This window comes from Trachypithecus francoisi, unplaced genomic scaffold, assembly GCF_009764315.1.
Source record: "Trachypithecus francoisi isolate TF-2019V2 unplaced genomic scaffold, Tfra_2.0 Lachesis_group18, whole genome shotgun sequence".
Classification (NCBI taxonomy): Eukaryota; Metazoa; Chordata; class Mammalia; order Primates; family Cercopithecidae; genus Trachypithecus; species Trachypithecus francoisi.
The window spans coordinates 44543363-44558326 of record NW_022681463.1 but is presented as its reverse complement, the minus strand read 5'-3'; the positions used below and the strand labels follow the sequence as shown (position 1 = coordinate 44558326).

At 33.0% G+C, this 14964-nt stretch overlaps 1 protein-coding gene across 2 annotated transcripts in view; it reads right to left on the bottom strand.

Annotated features, from left to right (window-relative positions):
- DACH1 (dachshund family transcription factor 1) overlaps positions 1-14964 on the bottom strand; it is a 440276-nt gene that overhangs the window by 29447 nt on the left and 395865 nt on the right. For both annotated transcript variants that reach the window (XM_033177582.1, XM_033177583.1), the window contains 2 exons: positions 12879-13022; positions 12311-12379 (listed from right to left, as the gene is read on the bottom strand). In XM_033177582.1, the coding sequence (XP_033033473.1) occupies positions 12311-12379; positions 12879-13022 (213 nt within the window). The remainder of the gene's footprint in view (positions 1-12310; positions 12380-12878; positions 13023-14964) is intronic.

Here is a 14964-nt window from a genome sequence, read left to right as displayed (position 1 = left end):
AAACATCAAACAGTGTAATTTACACACTTAGTATTATACAGTTAACACCAGCATATGAATTTGAACCCAGGAATTCTAGATCTAGAATCTATCTATCTACACAGACACACACACACACACACACATATAAACCATGAATACATATGAGTGTGTGTGTGCATGTGTTTGTATGTCTATACTCAGTGAAGAAAGTACATGTCTTTGCCATTTTGACAGAATAAAAATATCAGTGTTAGAACAGGACTTAGCACTTAAAGTGAGTTACCAAGGTCACAACATTAATGAATGGTGGTATTGACATTAGACTGTTACTCTCAGTTCAGCACTGCTCTCTTAGCACTAAATAGTATTAATGTTAATTTTAATCATTTTAAAATCAGTTATTTAAATACATTATTGACATTAGTAAAATAAAATCTGTATTGGCATTTATTGTGTAACTGATTTATTAATTATCCCTGTAAACTAGTGAATTTATTTTAGAGAAAACTAAACTTTGTTTTATTTTAGAGAAAACTTCTTGAGAAAAACGCAAGCTGAGAGTGGCTGCAGGGCCACCTTTGCCTAATGAAAATGTCTTTTTACTAAAGATGAATCCTACAGGAAACTCAAAGTCAATTTAATTGATTTTATCACATTACTAAACTTTACATAGAAAGACTATATATTTGCATTTTGAATCTTAATCCTCATAAATTTATGCCACCCTCATTATCTGCTTTAACATTTAGTCACTCATAGCCACTTCATAAATTATCATGACATAAAAAGATTGCTGTCATGTAGGAAGCAAGGCATACGGAGACAAAGGAACTCAATGATTCTGGGTTCACAGTTTGAGTCCAAGTGACTTACATCTATGTGCCTCAGTTTCCTCAAATATAAAATGGGTTTACTGTGAAGATCAATAAAAATAATGCCAGGGAAAAGATGTGTAAACCTTAAATTGCTTTGGAAGTATTATATGATGATGCTTTTTGGTAATATCCTGAAACACTGCTGTGTCAAAAACAGTCCCATTAAGAGATCACCAATATCCTTTCCCTTATGTCTTTTTAACTTCCACACTCTCTCCTCCCATTCCTCCTCAGTTCCCTTGAATGTATACTATTTGGCACTTGATGAGATTTTGGATTTCATCCCTTCCAACGCACGTCTCTTGGTTTTCATTATGATCTCTTAGTTTGTGAGAGGAGAAACTCCTGCTGCAATTCTTTAGCAAGCAGATTTAGAATAAAGTTAGAACTGTGTAGCTTCTGCCAGGAAACACTGTCAGTCAATCTAGCAGTTGTTAATAATAACAAATGGATTTTTACAGACTAATTTCTTTTAACCAGCTAAAATATTTTCAACCAATGAACCATTTCCCAAACAATTAAACATTCTGATTTTTATCATATGGATGAGAAAAATACCCATACCCTCCAATTATTCAGTATTTCAGCCATAAAAATAACACTGTCATTAAAAAAATGAGCTGGTCTTTATAAATCTTATTTTTAAAACTAAATCGCTATATGTATTTGCCATATGATTTGCCATATTTGAGAAAGTGAAATTGAACTTTCTTTAAAGTGTTGCTGCTGTTAAAATGATACTGAATGCTAAATAATGTGTTTGTTTTTCAGCTGTTGTAAGACTAAAGAGATTTTTTGAATACTTCAATTATAAAAACATTTAAAACATACAAACTTGTGCAATTTTTATTTTAATGAAGATGAGAAGTTCATTAAAGAAGATAAATATTTCATTAGATCTTAAATAAAACAAAGAGATTTTTTGGCTTCTCTCAGCACAAAATTCCTTTGAAAGATTAATTAATACATGCAAATTATGCAAATTAGACCCATGCAAATATTTTATGAAGACAATTAAGGGAACCATTAATTACTGCTTTTTTTGCTTCAGTGCGATTCATTCATTTAATTTTAATTTCACTTTAACTGTTTTGATGTATAATCTTGCAGCTAAGAACTTTATCTTTCCTGGCGGGTCACTTAAACTTATAAATTTCATCAAGTGAGCAACAGAAATCTGTAAAGATATTCTCAAGACTATGTTTAGTATCAAGAGAAATTTCTGACACAATGCTGTCCCAGAAACAGGGAAACTGGAAGGGAATGTGAGCTCATTCTTGGACAAGGTTCAACTACTGGAAAAGCAATTAATTTGCTTTGGCTGTGCTAATATAGGGGAATTAGAAAGTGTGACACAAGACAAATAGAAATAATTAGTTCTCCAAAATGATGTTCTCATTAATATGGTTCGAACAGTAGAAATAAAAATAACATTGTTGTGGCATGTCTGCATTCTGTCCCTAACCATGGGTGGTGGAATAATGCACTATAAGCATTTTTATATTTATAGTCTAAATGATTATGTTTTATTTTTTCTAAAGAAGAATTTATATCAAAGAGTTTATATGCCTAGAATGTCTAAATATACACATGCTTTCAAAATTAATGACACACTTTCCATAACCATGCATTTGTATACCAATTTTTTATTTTGCTCATACAAATCTATATTGTAACAAACAGACTTAAAATGGGGGTTCTTTTTCTGTTACTTAAATATTTTCAGATTACTCTTATGACTCTTGAAGTATAACATTTCTCAGAAAAAAAAATTAATAATGTTTATGCTCCATCTTAAAGAAGCCACTGTGTTTCTTAAAGTTTCTCTAAGATGGCCAGGTTATCCTTACTACAGAGGATGAATACAAAAAGAGGAAGCAGCCTTTGTGAATATGAACTATTAGAGTTAGTTGTTTAGTAATGTTATCTACATTACTAAATGGAAACCTTCTTCAGCTTTCGTAGTCATTATATACATTTATTGTGATGCTGTTTGATGAACGAGTTAATTGGATAACTTACGCCAACTGAACCATCATTTTTTTCACTTGATAATAAAGGTTAAAAAAACTCAAAGCAAAAACTTATAAATACATTTTTCATAAATGTGAAGATAATATTATACTGTCTAAAAATCTTAAAAATTAATGTATTGGCCATAATGAAAAAGCAACTTCCTAGTTATTTGGAATCTATAATAGTAAAATGTATCATCAGTACAAATATATATATGAAATTCAAATGCAGCTGATTTTTCTACCTCTTGTCTGATACTTCCCTCAGCCCTGCAGCTAATTTTTGTTACTATAGTACCATAAAAAGATGTTGGTGGACATATATTATCATTGATATATGTTGAGCTTTTTAATATTCTTTAAAAACAGATGTTAAAATTAAATTTTCTTTCTTACAAAGGTAATCTTATTTCATTCTTCCTTAAATTTCTGAATTCGTCAAGTTTATTTTGCATGTTTATACTGACCGCAGAGACGTGTCACAACTTTTAAATTAGGATCACCTGTGAATTTCACTGATACACTGTTTAACCACTCTTCCATGCTACTAATTATGATGTGGAATCAAAATGGATCTAGCATTGATCTTTAGGGTCCCCTGCTAATATCTTTCCCAATTTCCATATATCAACTATTTTTGTCTATTGGTCTTCCAGACATCATTTAAGCCCAACCACAAACATGTTAATGAGCAAGCCAACTTAATTTATTTTTTCAACTTTATTTATGCTATCAAGACATTTATATTTTCTGTTAACAATGTTCTGTTTCAATACTTAATGGCATTTAGTTGCACGATGTCTACTTCCCCTCTCTAAACTTCCACTTTCAATCTGTCATCCCTGCTATTCCCAGATTAAAGTAATTCATCTCCTGAACTCGCATAGTGCCAAGCCCCTATTACATTATTTTTGCTAGAAAAAAATGATGCCAGGCCGGGCATGGTGTCTCACACCTGTAACCTTACCAATTCGGGAGGCTGAGTCAAGTGGATTGCTTGAGCTCAGGAATTCGAGATCAGCCTGAGCAACATGGCAAAACCGCGTGTCTACAAAAAAATACAAAAATTAGCTGGGCATTGTGGCACATGACACCTCGGGTCCCAGATATTCAGGATGCTGAGGTGGGAGGATTGCTGGAGCCTGGAAAGGTGAGGCTGCAGTGAGCTGTGATTGCACCACTGCACTCCAGCCTGGGTGACAGAGCAACACCCTGTCTCAAAAAAAAAAAAAAAAAAAGACGACAAATACATTACAAACTAAGCTCAATCATTATGCCTAAATTTTCTCTGCCTGACTGAAATGACATGACATCACAAAACTTCATGAAATGTCCCAACACAGACATATGTTAACAATGCTTTCTTTTTCATAAGAGTCAGTTTAGAAAACTAGCTCTATGGAAATAGTATATTTAAATAATTTTACAAAGTAAATAATTATAATGAGTTACATTTCATTACTATTTTGAGCAGCTTCACATTTAACAATGCCCACTATGTCTATATCATGTATGGTTTAATTTACATAAGAAGCAATTTCCCGCAAAAACCTGCCAGAGGCCTTCAGCATTTGGAGTTTAAGCATATCCACTTACATTAAAAAAAAATTAGTTTTTAAAATATATTTTTAAAAGAATAAAAAATGCTGAAATGAAAAAAAATCTAAAATTTTATAAAATGTTAAAAAATATATGGGTATCTCTAAAACTTTCTGTTTAATATTAACAACCGATTGTCTAATTAAATGAGTAGTTAACAATGACCTATAATAACTATAGAACAACAGTCTGTTTATTGGTTACTGTCTACAATCAATATCACCTTTTGTTCAATTTAATCAGTGCTGTCTTAAATTGATTAGCTATATAAAAATGCTGCCAAACACAGGAAACCAGTGCCAAGGGACTAGAAGCAAATTTATTGCTTTGTTTTGTTCATAGTAACATAATTCTAATATTTATATTTTAAGATGGAGAAAAATGGTTTCAGGTAATACACATGGTGATTACTTAATTCTAAATGACTAAACAATAATCAATATGCAGTGCAGGCAGTCCCGAAAACAGTTTCACTTCTGACTTGTTTGTTTGCTGTATTTCTAAGAAACCTTTCCTTCTCCCCTACATTCCCCTTTTTAATCTAAATAAAGACACTTTTAAATATGGAAAACTTGGTTAGGTAACTTTAAAAAGTTCCGGGACATTTCCACAAACACTTTACTATGGGACTAATTCAACATTGTATTATAAATACAGGTCAATTTCCCGAAAAGGGAAAAGTAAATTAAATATTAAAGGTAATAATAGCTTCAGTGTTTACCAATTGCCAGGATCTGTAGTAAATATGTTGTAATAATAAAAAATTAATATTAACATTTAAAACTTAACTGTGTACAAACTATTGCCCAGAATGTGCTAAGTGCTTTGCATGGATTATTTTATTTAATCTTTACAATGAACATTTGAGGTGAAGCTATTGCTAATGGGGTGGGGGAAACAATGGGGCAGAGATTTCAATCTAGACCTGATTTCTAGCATTTCTTATCTGTTAGCTCTATTAGCTTCCATAGAGGTGCCTAAGGAACCCCCAACTCCCACACTGATCTTAAAAGTCATGTTAGAAATTGAAATCTGCATTAACAATTATATGACAATCAAACTTGAACAATACTTTCATAAAGATCTTAAAAGTGGTAAGTATAAGATACAATTTAGTGTTGTTAAAGTATGAAAGTCTTGAGGTGCCATTTAGCAACTTATATTCAAGTGCATACTTCAAAAGAAACGAAGGGGCTCGCCAACTGTCATATATTAAATCAAAAGTGGATCTGTCGCTGACGTTGTAAATTTATCATAAATTCATTACATGCTAAGTTGTAGGTAATTTTTTCTCTAAATATGGTTACTGTGTTAATTTTTTCACTGTCACTTTATTTTTGTTGCTTAGAGCAGCGTTTCCCCCAGTGTGTCTGGAAATGTCTATAAACATAATGGCACAATGACTGATAAAAAAGTAAAAAGCAGGAAAGGAAATATTTTTCCAATTGTGTACCATTCGTTGGCAGTACACTATTTTGGACTTTTTAAGTCATTAAGAGGCAAGAAGCTAACTATCCAAAATGAATGATGTGGTTGTGAGTGATTATCTTATAAGAGGGACATGTAAGCCTGGGTAAAAAGGCATGGTGGAAGCAACAAGTACTTTGAAGTCATAAATATCGATTCAAATGCCAGAAATCCAGAAACCCTATTAACTAGTAGTGTGATTGTGAGAAAGTTAATTAGTCATTCTGATCTTAGGTGATCTCGCCTTTAAATTACAATACACAGGAAAGGCTCAATAAATTTCAGTTCCCAATCCACCTAACTATTTTAATGAGTAAATACTTCCACTTACTATTAATATACCTGTCTAACTGAAAGAAAATGTATTACTAGGAAATTCATTGAGTGACAGTATATTTGATTTTTTTTTTTAAAAAAAGCTTGATCAAAAACGTAAATTCCCATGATAAGAATGACATGAAATGTGATTCTTTGGAGCTATGTTAACAAAACAAATAACGACAACGATAATAATATATTGTAAAAGAGCATGAAGGGAATAATTTCACAATCCTAACGTAAAAGCAACCAGCAAGAACAAGATGTGGAAAGCAACTGGACTTAGTCTCAGTTCCAATAAACTCTTAGTGTGACTTTTAACAAGTCATCCACCCTCACTAAGTCCCCTCTTTTGCACAATAAGGAGATTTAATTTATCTTAAAGTTCTTTTCCAATGTTAAAGCAGTAACATAAAAATGTGCTTGACCATATCATCAATGTTGCATAAATATTTGTTGAAAAAATAAATAATTTTAAAATTCAGCATGTATCTTCAAATATCTAGCAAACAGAAAGAAGATATTTGTACATTAGAAAAAAGATTTTTAATGTGAAGGCAAGTCTTTTATGTCTTTTTGTTGGAAGAATATTTGGTTTTCTATGATCTAAGATCAGTCAAAAAAGAATAAAAAGTCAAACAGTTTTGATTATGGTCATTGGATGTAAATAAAAGAGTTGTACTTTCAAGTGAAATCAGGATTTTGCAAGCACAACTTGCAGATATTCTAAGATGTCAGAGGAACTATGGTCGGCATCCCCATTGGTTTTAACAATTATTTTCCTTGGTTTGAAAAAACACATTTTTACTTAAAAAGTGAAAGCAAAAAACTACAAGTTTGAAAATGAATTTTTTGTTATTGTGGTAAGTTAAATATCAATTTAAAAGGCAAAATTGGATCTATGTACAGAATCCAAATCTTAGGTCAAATGTGAAAAGAAGAAAATAAAGCTAAAAATGCAAACAAAGAAGAATAAACACATCCTGTTAATTCAGCTCTTGGATGTAAACATTAATTCTGGGCTACTTTTCTTTTCTTTTTTTTTTTTTAACAGAGTCTCGCACTGTTGCCTGGGCTGGAGTGCAGTGGTGTGACCTCGGTTCACTGCAACCTCCGCCTCAAAAGTTCAAGTGATTCTCCTGCCTCAGCCTCCCGAGTAGCTGGGATTACAGATGCTTGCCACCACGACCAGCTAATTTCTTGTATTTTTAGTGGAAATGAGGTTTCACAGTTAGGCCAGGCTGGTCTCAAACTCCTGACCTCGTGATCCACCCACCTGGGCCTCCCAAAGTGTTGGGATTACAGGTGTGAGCCACCATGTCCGGTCTAGTTCTGGGTTTACTAGGTCATCTTTTTTTTCCCTCTTATCAGTCCTTTCAACCAAAGTCTGAGAAATGTCAGAACATGAAGGATCTTCATATCCACAAGATCTAACATAGATCCTAATTCATCAATGGCTGATTCATTCCTTCAGGGAATACACAGTAGACACCACTATGTGCCAAATGCTCTCTCAGACAATAGGAACTTGGCAGTGAACAAAACACACATGGTTTATGCTCTGCCCCAGCTACCATGGAGAGAAGGCATTGAGCAAGGAACTGCATGTACAGCATGTTCCTATGGAGAAATGGAAGGTGTAGTAAGAACCTCTAAGAGGCAGAACTAGTCCTGGGGGCAGGGAGTTGCCACAGCGAGAGAGTGAGGGGTCTGGGAAGTGTTCCTTGAGGTAATATTTCCAAGCTGGGACTTAAGGGGTAGTTAAGTAAGGCAAGGAAGAAGAAAAAATGTCTGCAGTAGGTTGGGAAAAAAGTGAAACAATAAGAAAAACTTCCAGTATGATGGGAGCACAGAGATTGAAGGGAAAGAGTCGTGACTGGGCATAGAGGATGAGGGAGTGAGGGAGGGAAATGTCATGCTCCACTCTGCCCTCATTACATATTAACGACAACATTGGATTAGATGGATGAGGGTACCATAGGGAAGGAACATTGGAGAAAGACAGGCTTGGGGAGAGGGGAGAATACACACAGTTTTGTGTACTGAACTTTTAGGTCTCTGTGAGTCGACCAAATAAAAAGTTGGATATTATTATCTGGAGCTCTTAAGAGATGTCTGAGTGGATTGCAAAAATGTCTATACATTTTCTAAACAGGTAAGTTAAAGAAACTATGGGGCCAGGTGTGGTGGCTCATGCTTGTAATCCCAGCATGTTGGGAGGCCAAGCCGTGCAGATCACAAGGTCAGGAGTTCGAGACCAGCCTGGGCAACATAGTGAAACACCGTCTCTACTAAAAAATAAAAATACAAAATACAAAAACTAGCCGGGCATGGTGATGTGCACCCATAGCCCCAGCTACTCAGGAGACTGAGGCAGGAGAATCGCTTGAACCCAGGAGGTGGAGGTTATGGTCTACTGAGATCGTGCCACTGCACTCCAGCCTGGGCAACAGAATGAGACTCTGTCTTAAAAAAAATAAAAAATAAAAATAAAAATAAAAAGAAAAGAAAAGAAAAAGAAAAAAGAAACTACGTAAGTAGTTGCTGTTGCCTAAGGAGAAAGAATAAGATAAGATGATGACTTAGCTGAAGAAAGCCATCATGTTATAGATTTGGCTACATAAAATGTGCACATATGTGCATATATATGTGTAGAGGGCAAAGGGGTTTTGAGGGATATTTACTGACTAGCCGAAAAAAGTGCTCAAGGATTGTTTTTATGAACGCTATCTACTTTATATATTCAAAAGATCTTAGAGAAATTCTTGAGTAGGGTAAATTTTTCAAAGTCCAACACAAATCATGCCATATAAATCTGTATGACATAAGGCATAAGAGAGTTAATTGCCATATATTTCAGTTCCTGGAAGAAGATTTTTTTTTAAATTTTTGAATGTCTGGTCTGTACTTATAGCATTTTTACAATTCATGAGTTCTTAGTTATTTGAAAATCAGCAATGAAGAATTTATCTTGTGTACAATGAGCTGATTTACCTCACTAAGAAAATGCAAGTAAATTACTTAGGGCTTCTTCAGAAATACTTTCTACACTGCTTTCTTGATTCCGCTTGTCCACCTCTGGGGTTTTATAGAAATGGTGATACAAAATGCCAATGAGGCAATGTTTAGTCTACCCAGATGTGCATATTTAGAGGTAATTACTTAGCACTCAAGCAGTAAGTATTTAAGTGCCTGACTTCTAGGTGACTAACTCTTGGGCCAAGAGTGGCATTTATTTATTGCCAGAAATGTTAAAAATACATGAAAAGTTAAAAAACCTGTGGGCTTATTTTGTCTTTCCCAATAAATTGAGTTTACTTTGGAATAGAAAATAATTTCAGTTATGGTTGGCTTGGGAGCAAGAAATAATAAAACAATGTCATGACACCTGGGCTTGGGGACAGTTGGAGAGAGAAAGTGATGAGTGCGAGAGGCTGTGTATGTGTCATCCTTGAATTGTGAAGCAGCAGGTGCTCACGGCTCCCAAAATGCACGACATAGACAGTTTCACAAATTAGTAATGAGTTCTGGTTCTTTCTTTTTTGCCTTTCCCTTTCTTGTTCTTCACCAACATTTAACTAAATACAGTATTCTTTCTTTGATTTCTTTTGTTCGCAGTTAATTGTATTCTGTTTGTTAGCTTCCAAATGTATGAATTTTGTCTGAGGGTAGAAAAAAAAGTTCAAAGGGCTAATTAAGCTTATTGAATAGGGTGTTAGAATTGCAAGTATGATCTCTGTGCTCTGTTATGTTGAGTCTTGAAATAGTTTGATTGCTGGTAAAATATATTTTAGCAACTAACAGCTAGAAACAGATTCATCAACAGTATGTTTCTTATTACAATTTGGGAAAAGTCATATTATCTGATAAATAGCATGAATAGTTAGTATGTTTTATTAAAAAGCAACTGTACATTTGGACCAGTACAACAATGGACAGGCCAAATGAATGAATAAAGTGAGTGAGGATTTTCTATTACAATTAAAGGCAAAAATAATTCCATCAAATGTGTATATGGTTTTAAATTACTATGTATAATTGTTGTACCAGTGTCTTGTTTCCCTAATCATTAAGTTGTTGGTGTGTAGGTTCATTGTATTCCTCCATTGGTAAGATTCTGGATACCAAAAGGAAGGCAATTGATTATTAAAACTTCTCTTCAGAATAAGTCAGTCACAACAATGGAAACTGAAAGTTGTCAACATTTCAACCTCATACAACAAGACTTTACCTGCATTAAAATGTATGTTTAAACATATGTAAATTTGACACATTCAAACAAAAATAACTATAGCCTTATTAACAACCAACATGTTGTTATGGGTGCCATACATATCATATCAATCACACTAAAATGTTTAATCACTTCTTACTATTAACAATGAATCTCTCATTTATATGCAGGACTATATTGTCTATAATTTTTTCTAGCTTGAGTTCAGATCAAATGTATGTTTAAACATATGTAAATTTGACACATTCAAACAAAAATAACTATAGCCTTATTAACAACCAACATGTTGTTATGGGTGCCATACATATCATATCAATCACACTAAAATGTTTAATCACTTCTTACTATTAACAATGAATCTCTCATTTATATGCAGGACTATATTGTCTATAATTTTTTCTAGCTTGAGTTCAGATCACCTAGAGGATTCTGTGTATACCAGATGATTTGTATGTCACACTTATCTATGGGCTTATGTGCTTTCTGAGACCACTTTGACATTATCTAATGGATGAATAGGCCCTGCATGTACACATTGGTGCTGACATTTGCATTTGTCTTATTGGTGCTATTGTCTCTGATAAAGAGGACTGGTTTTTTCTTTAAAAGTAATTTTTAACATGTGTTTGTAAGTTTTATAAGATACAAGAGGATTCTTTTAATTTTCATAACCATATACATACAAACATATACACACATATAATTGTGCTGAAATCCATAATATTCTAAAAATTCAGATTTTTTCTATATCTACAACAGCATTAATCTTGTATATCCAAGGTGTCTCATAATAACATATGATTCAAACCTTACCTCAGGTAAAATAAATATAGGCAAAAAAATCCATTCTTTCCTCAAAAATGTTTCTTCAAGTTTGTGATTGTTACTTCTTGCACATATGATAGTTTACAAAAGTATATTTCCTTTATAGTAAGCCAAGAATGATATATTTGGAGCTGATTAAGTAACACAATTAATGTCATACAATATTCTAAAAATGATTGAGCTTAAAATGCAGAATAAAAGCAATTGGGAGGATTATGGCAGTTAATCATTTTAGGCATCCCTTTGAAGAATCACCTTCATTTTAAATAGAAAACAAATGCTCTTGTTACTGTTTAGTATTCATGTTGTTAGGCTGAATTTGTCGTCTAGAATAGATGTTTGACTATAAATGCTACCTTCTGGTTTTATTCTGTTCTAATAGTATGGTCATGACAATATACATATTTAGCTCTTCTGAGCATTTAATACAACTCCCTTTGGTATTCTCTATATGATTTTACTCAACACATTTGTGTTATTAAAGTGTATATAATGGCACACAGAACATTTGGAATCCACATAGGAACTAAACAATCTTATTTATTGTTAACATTCAACTAGTCTATTTTGCAGGTACCTTGCAGTAAGTGTCATAAAAATGAGTAGTTAGACATTTTTAAATTGTAAGAACTACCTATTTGATTAACCACAGATTTTATTTATGTAGCACAGAACTTATAAACCCTTCCTGCATTAGACTGGGCTTCAAACATTCAATAAAATAGATTTACTGAGTCCAAGATTAAATCATACATTGTTTAAAATTAATTATTCCTTTTAATTGCATTGTATAAACAGAGATGACCTGTTAATTTAAAGAAAATCTATCAGCACAAAATGAATTCACTCATATAAACAAGCAAGATGAACTTGACCTTGTTTGAACTTGTTTTGATGTGGCCCAGATGGTAGGCTACATGCTTGAATAGCAGGCTAAAGCTGAGGAAAAACTCATATAGCAAGATCTAGATTTATAGCCTTCTGCAAATTCCTACCTTGTATTGTCCTTTCAGCATCTGTTCTGCCGCCACTGCGGTCAGCTTCTATCTCTGGGGTCAGAGAGTCTAAAAGCACAGAAAGGTAAGAGTGACACATATTTCATTTGATTCCTATTGTCCTTTTTTTAAAAAAAGAGCAACCTGTTACTTTGTTGCTGAATTAAAATTACATAAATCTTTGTCATCTTTTAAAGGTTGAACAAAAACTATAACCATAAGAATTTTCGGAAGATTTGAACAGTAAGCAACGCAACATTGTTCATAAAAGAGGATGGGGGTTGGGAAATTCTCAAATTAATATTTTATTGTGTTTCAGTAGAAAATGATCTGGTTAAACAGAGACACAATGCCAAGTCCCAGATGCTGGAGTTCAGTAAAAAACAGTAGAAGCACCTATAAAATAAGGCATTTTCCCCAACACGTTCTTCCCACCCTGCTTTCAGCTTCAAGTATAGCTGAATGAATCACAAGATATAGAAACATACAAAACTACAAACACATGTCTAAACTGTCCTTTAAGCATTAAAAATGACAGTTATTCATGCAATAATATACACCCTCTTACCATTTAAGACCCTGAGACTATCTGTGGAAGCTGCCTGTTTTAGCGTCTGTTCTGCTTGTTCACGCCGTTTCGTCTCAAACTCAAGTGCTTCCTGCAATTTTCTCTTTGCCTTCTTCTCCTTCTTTAGCCTCTTTTGAACTATGGCTAAAAAAGAATGTATGCATATTATTATTATTGAAATTTTTGTAACGCTGGCTAATTTACAAATGGTCTATGTTTTTTATATTATTCATTTTGTTTTCCTGCCGGACTGAGTCTACCTATAAAAAGAGAGTTCCAAAAATCTCCACCTTTACCTAAAATAATTCCCAGTAAAATTATAAGAAGGCCAATTTTTATTTTAGCCTAGAACTATTACATTACAAGAATAGTTTTAATTGTCATATGTAAAGATAAATTTAATAGGAAACTAATTTTAGTAAATGTTTGTATTCACTGATAAAGGAAGCTTGATTAAATGAGTTTTGTGGCTTAGTTCTCTGTCCTTGAATCATTATAGTGCAGAGTCACTTGGATAGTGCAAACCCTCATAAGCATGCCTCCTTCCTATTTCCTCATAGGGAATCAATTTTGAGCAGCAAATGGAGCATCTCCCCTAAAAACGCTTTGGAAAGCAATGTTAGACCAACTCAGTTTTCAATAATTTATCTCTTAAAATTTTAGGAAATGCAATATTTTTTGTACATTAGAAAAAATACTTTGAATTATTGTTAACATATATAAGCAGAAATGTTTTTGTTGGGATGAAGTTGTGATGATTCCCTGAGAATATTTTTCTCATAGCAAATTTACAGTACTATGATATATTTTAAGAAAATTATTCTACTTTCACTTTGCAGAAATCTGAGGCAGTATGAAACCTCATTGCTAATAATAATATGCTACTGGTAACAATAATGATGAGCCTTTTATATTTTAAGAAATAGATAATACAAAAAGTTGATTATGAAACATTTTTCTCCAACTGGACAATTTAAATATTTGTATATGATATATACTCAATAAATAATAACTAATGTTCTTTACAAAATGTATATCAACTATGCTTTCTGGAGGATAATTGTTTTAACTTTTACTACATATACATGTATACATATGGTAACTACTCAGCATATGGGAATACGCATTTTTCTTTAAAATTATCTTTGATGGTTGATAAACATTGTAGACATCAGTGTGACAGACTCAGTATGAGAAAATTCTTCTCTTAATCATGAAGACTAATCATTCCATATTTACTATTTGATTTCTTACTACAGATTAAAGAACAGCAACACTTTTAAAGCAGAATATTTAATCAAAATATAAAATAATAATGGTTCAAGTAAGTATTTTAGTTTTTGCTTCTAATTTCCACATAATCCTGTTTTTATTATTAGTAATATTTTTAAGATGGCAGCTCATTTACATGTCAGGTATATTGTTGCTGTACCATATATTTTTAAAAACCTGCTTTGTATCAAAATGTACACTGGCTATGGTGTTATACGAAAAGTAATTGAAACTGATTTTAAATAAATGTTAATTTCCCTTATCTAATGGTGTGCAAATCATGTGCTTACCTTAACAAAATTACCTGCCTACTGTTTCCCTTTCCAAAGATGATTATTTATGAGTCTCCTTGAAAAGAAACAGTAATTTCTGAAATATTTATTTGTATTGCATGCTCTTGTGGCTCTAAAGTCTTAATACCCTGCACTTTTCCACTGACCGCTCACAGTTTCCTCCTACGTGATTGAACCCAATGGGATCGCCATGTTCTCTCTCTTCAGGGTAATACACTGCTACAATAGACACATTCATAATAGATAAGTATTGATAGTTATTGCCTTGAATTTACTGTTCATAATTAATTAAATGGGAACTTTACGGTATGATCTGCGAATGTTTTGCCCTCTAGTGGTTAATGAAAGAAAACAGAATGTAAATCCTCCCAAAAGGTTTGAACCAATAAAATTCTGAAGGTCTCTCCAGTAACCAAATGGTTACTTTAGGAATCCCTGGGCCTGCCTTTAAATTCTGTAAAAAAGGACTAAACAAAATTTAGTAAGAGCAAAATAAAAACATGGCTGCTTCACGGAAGATG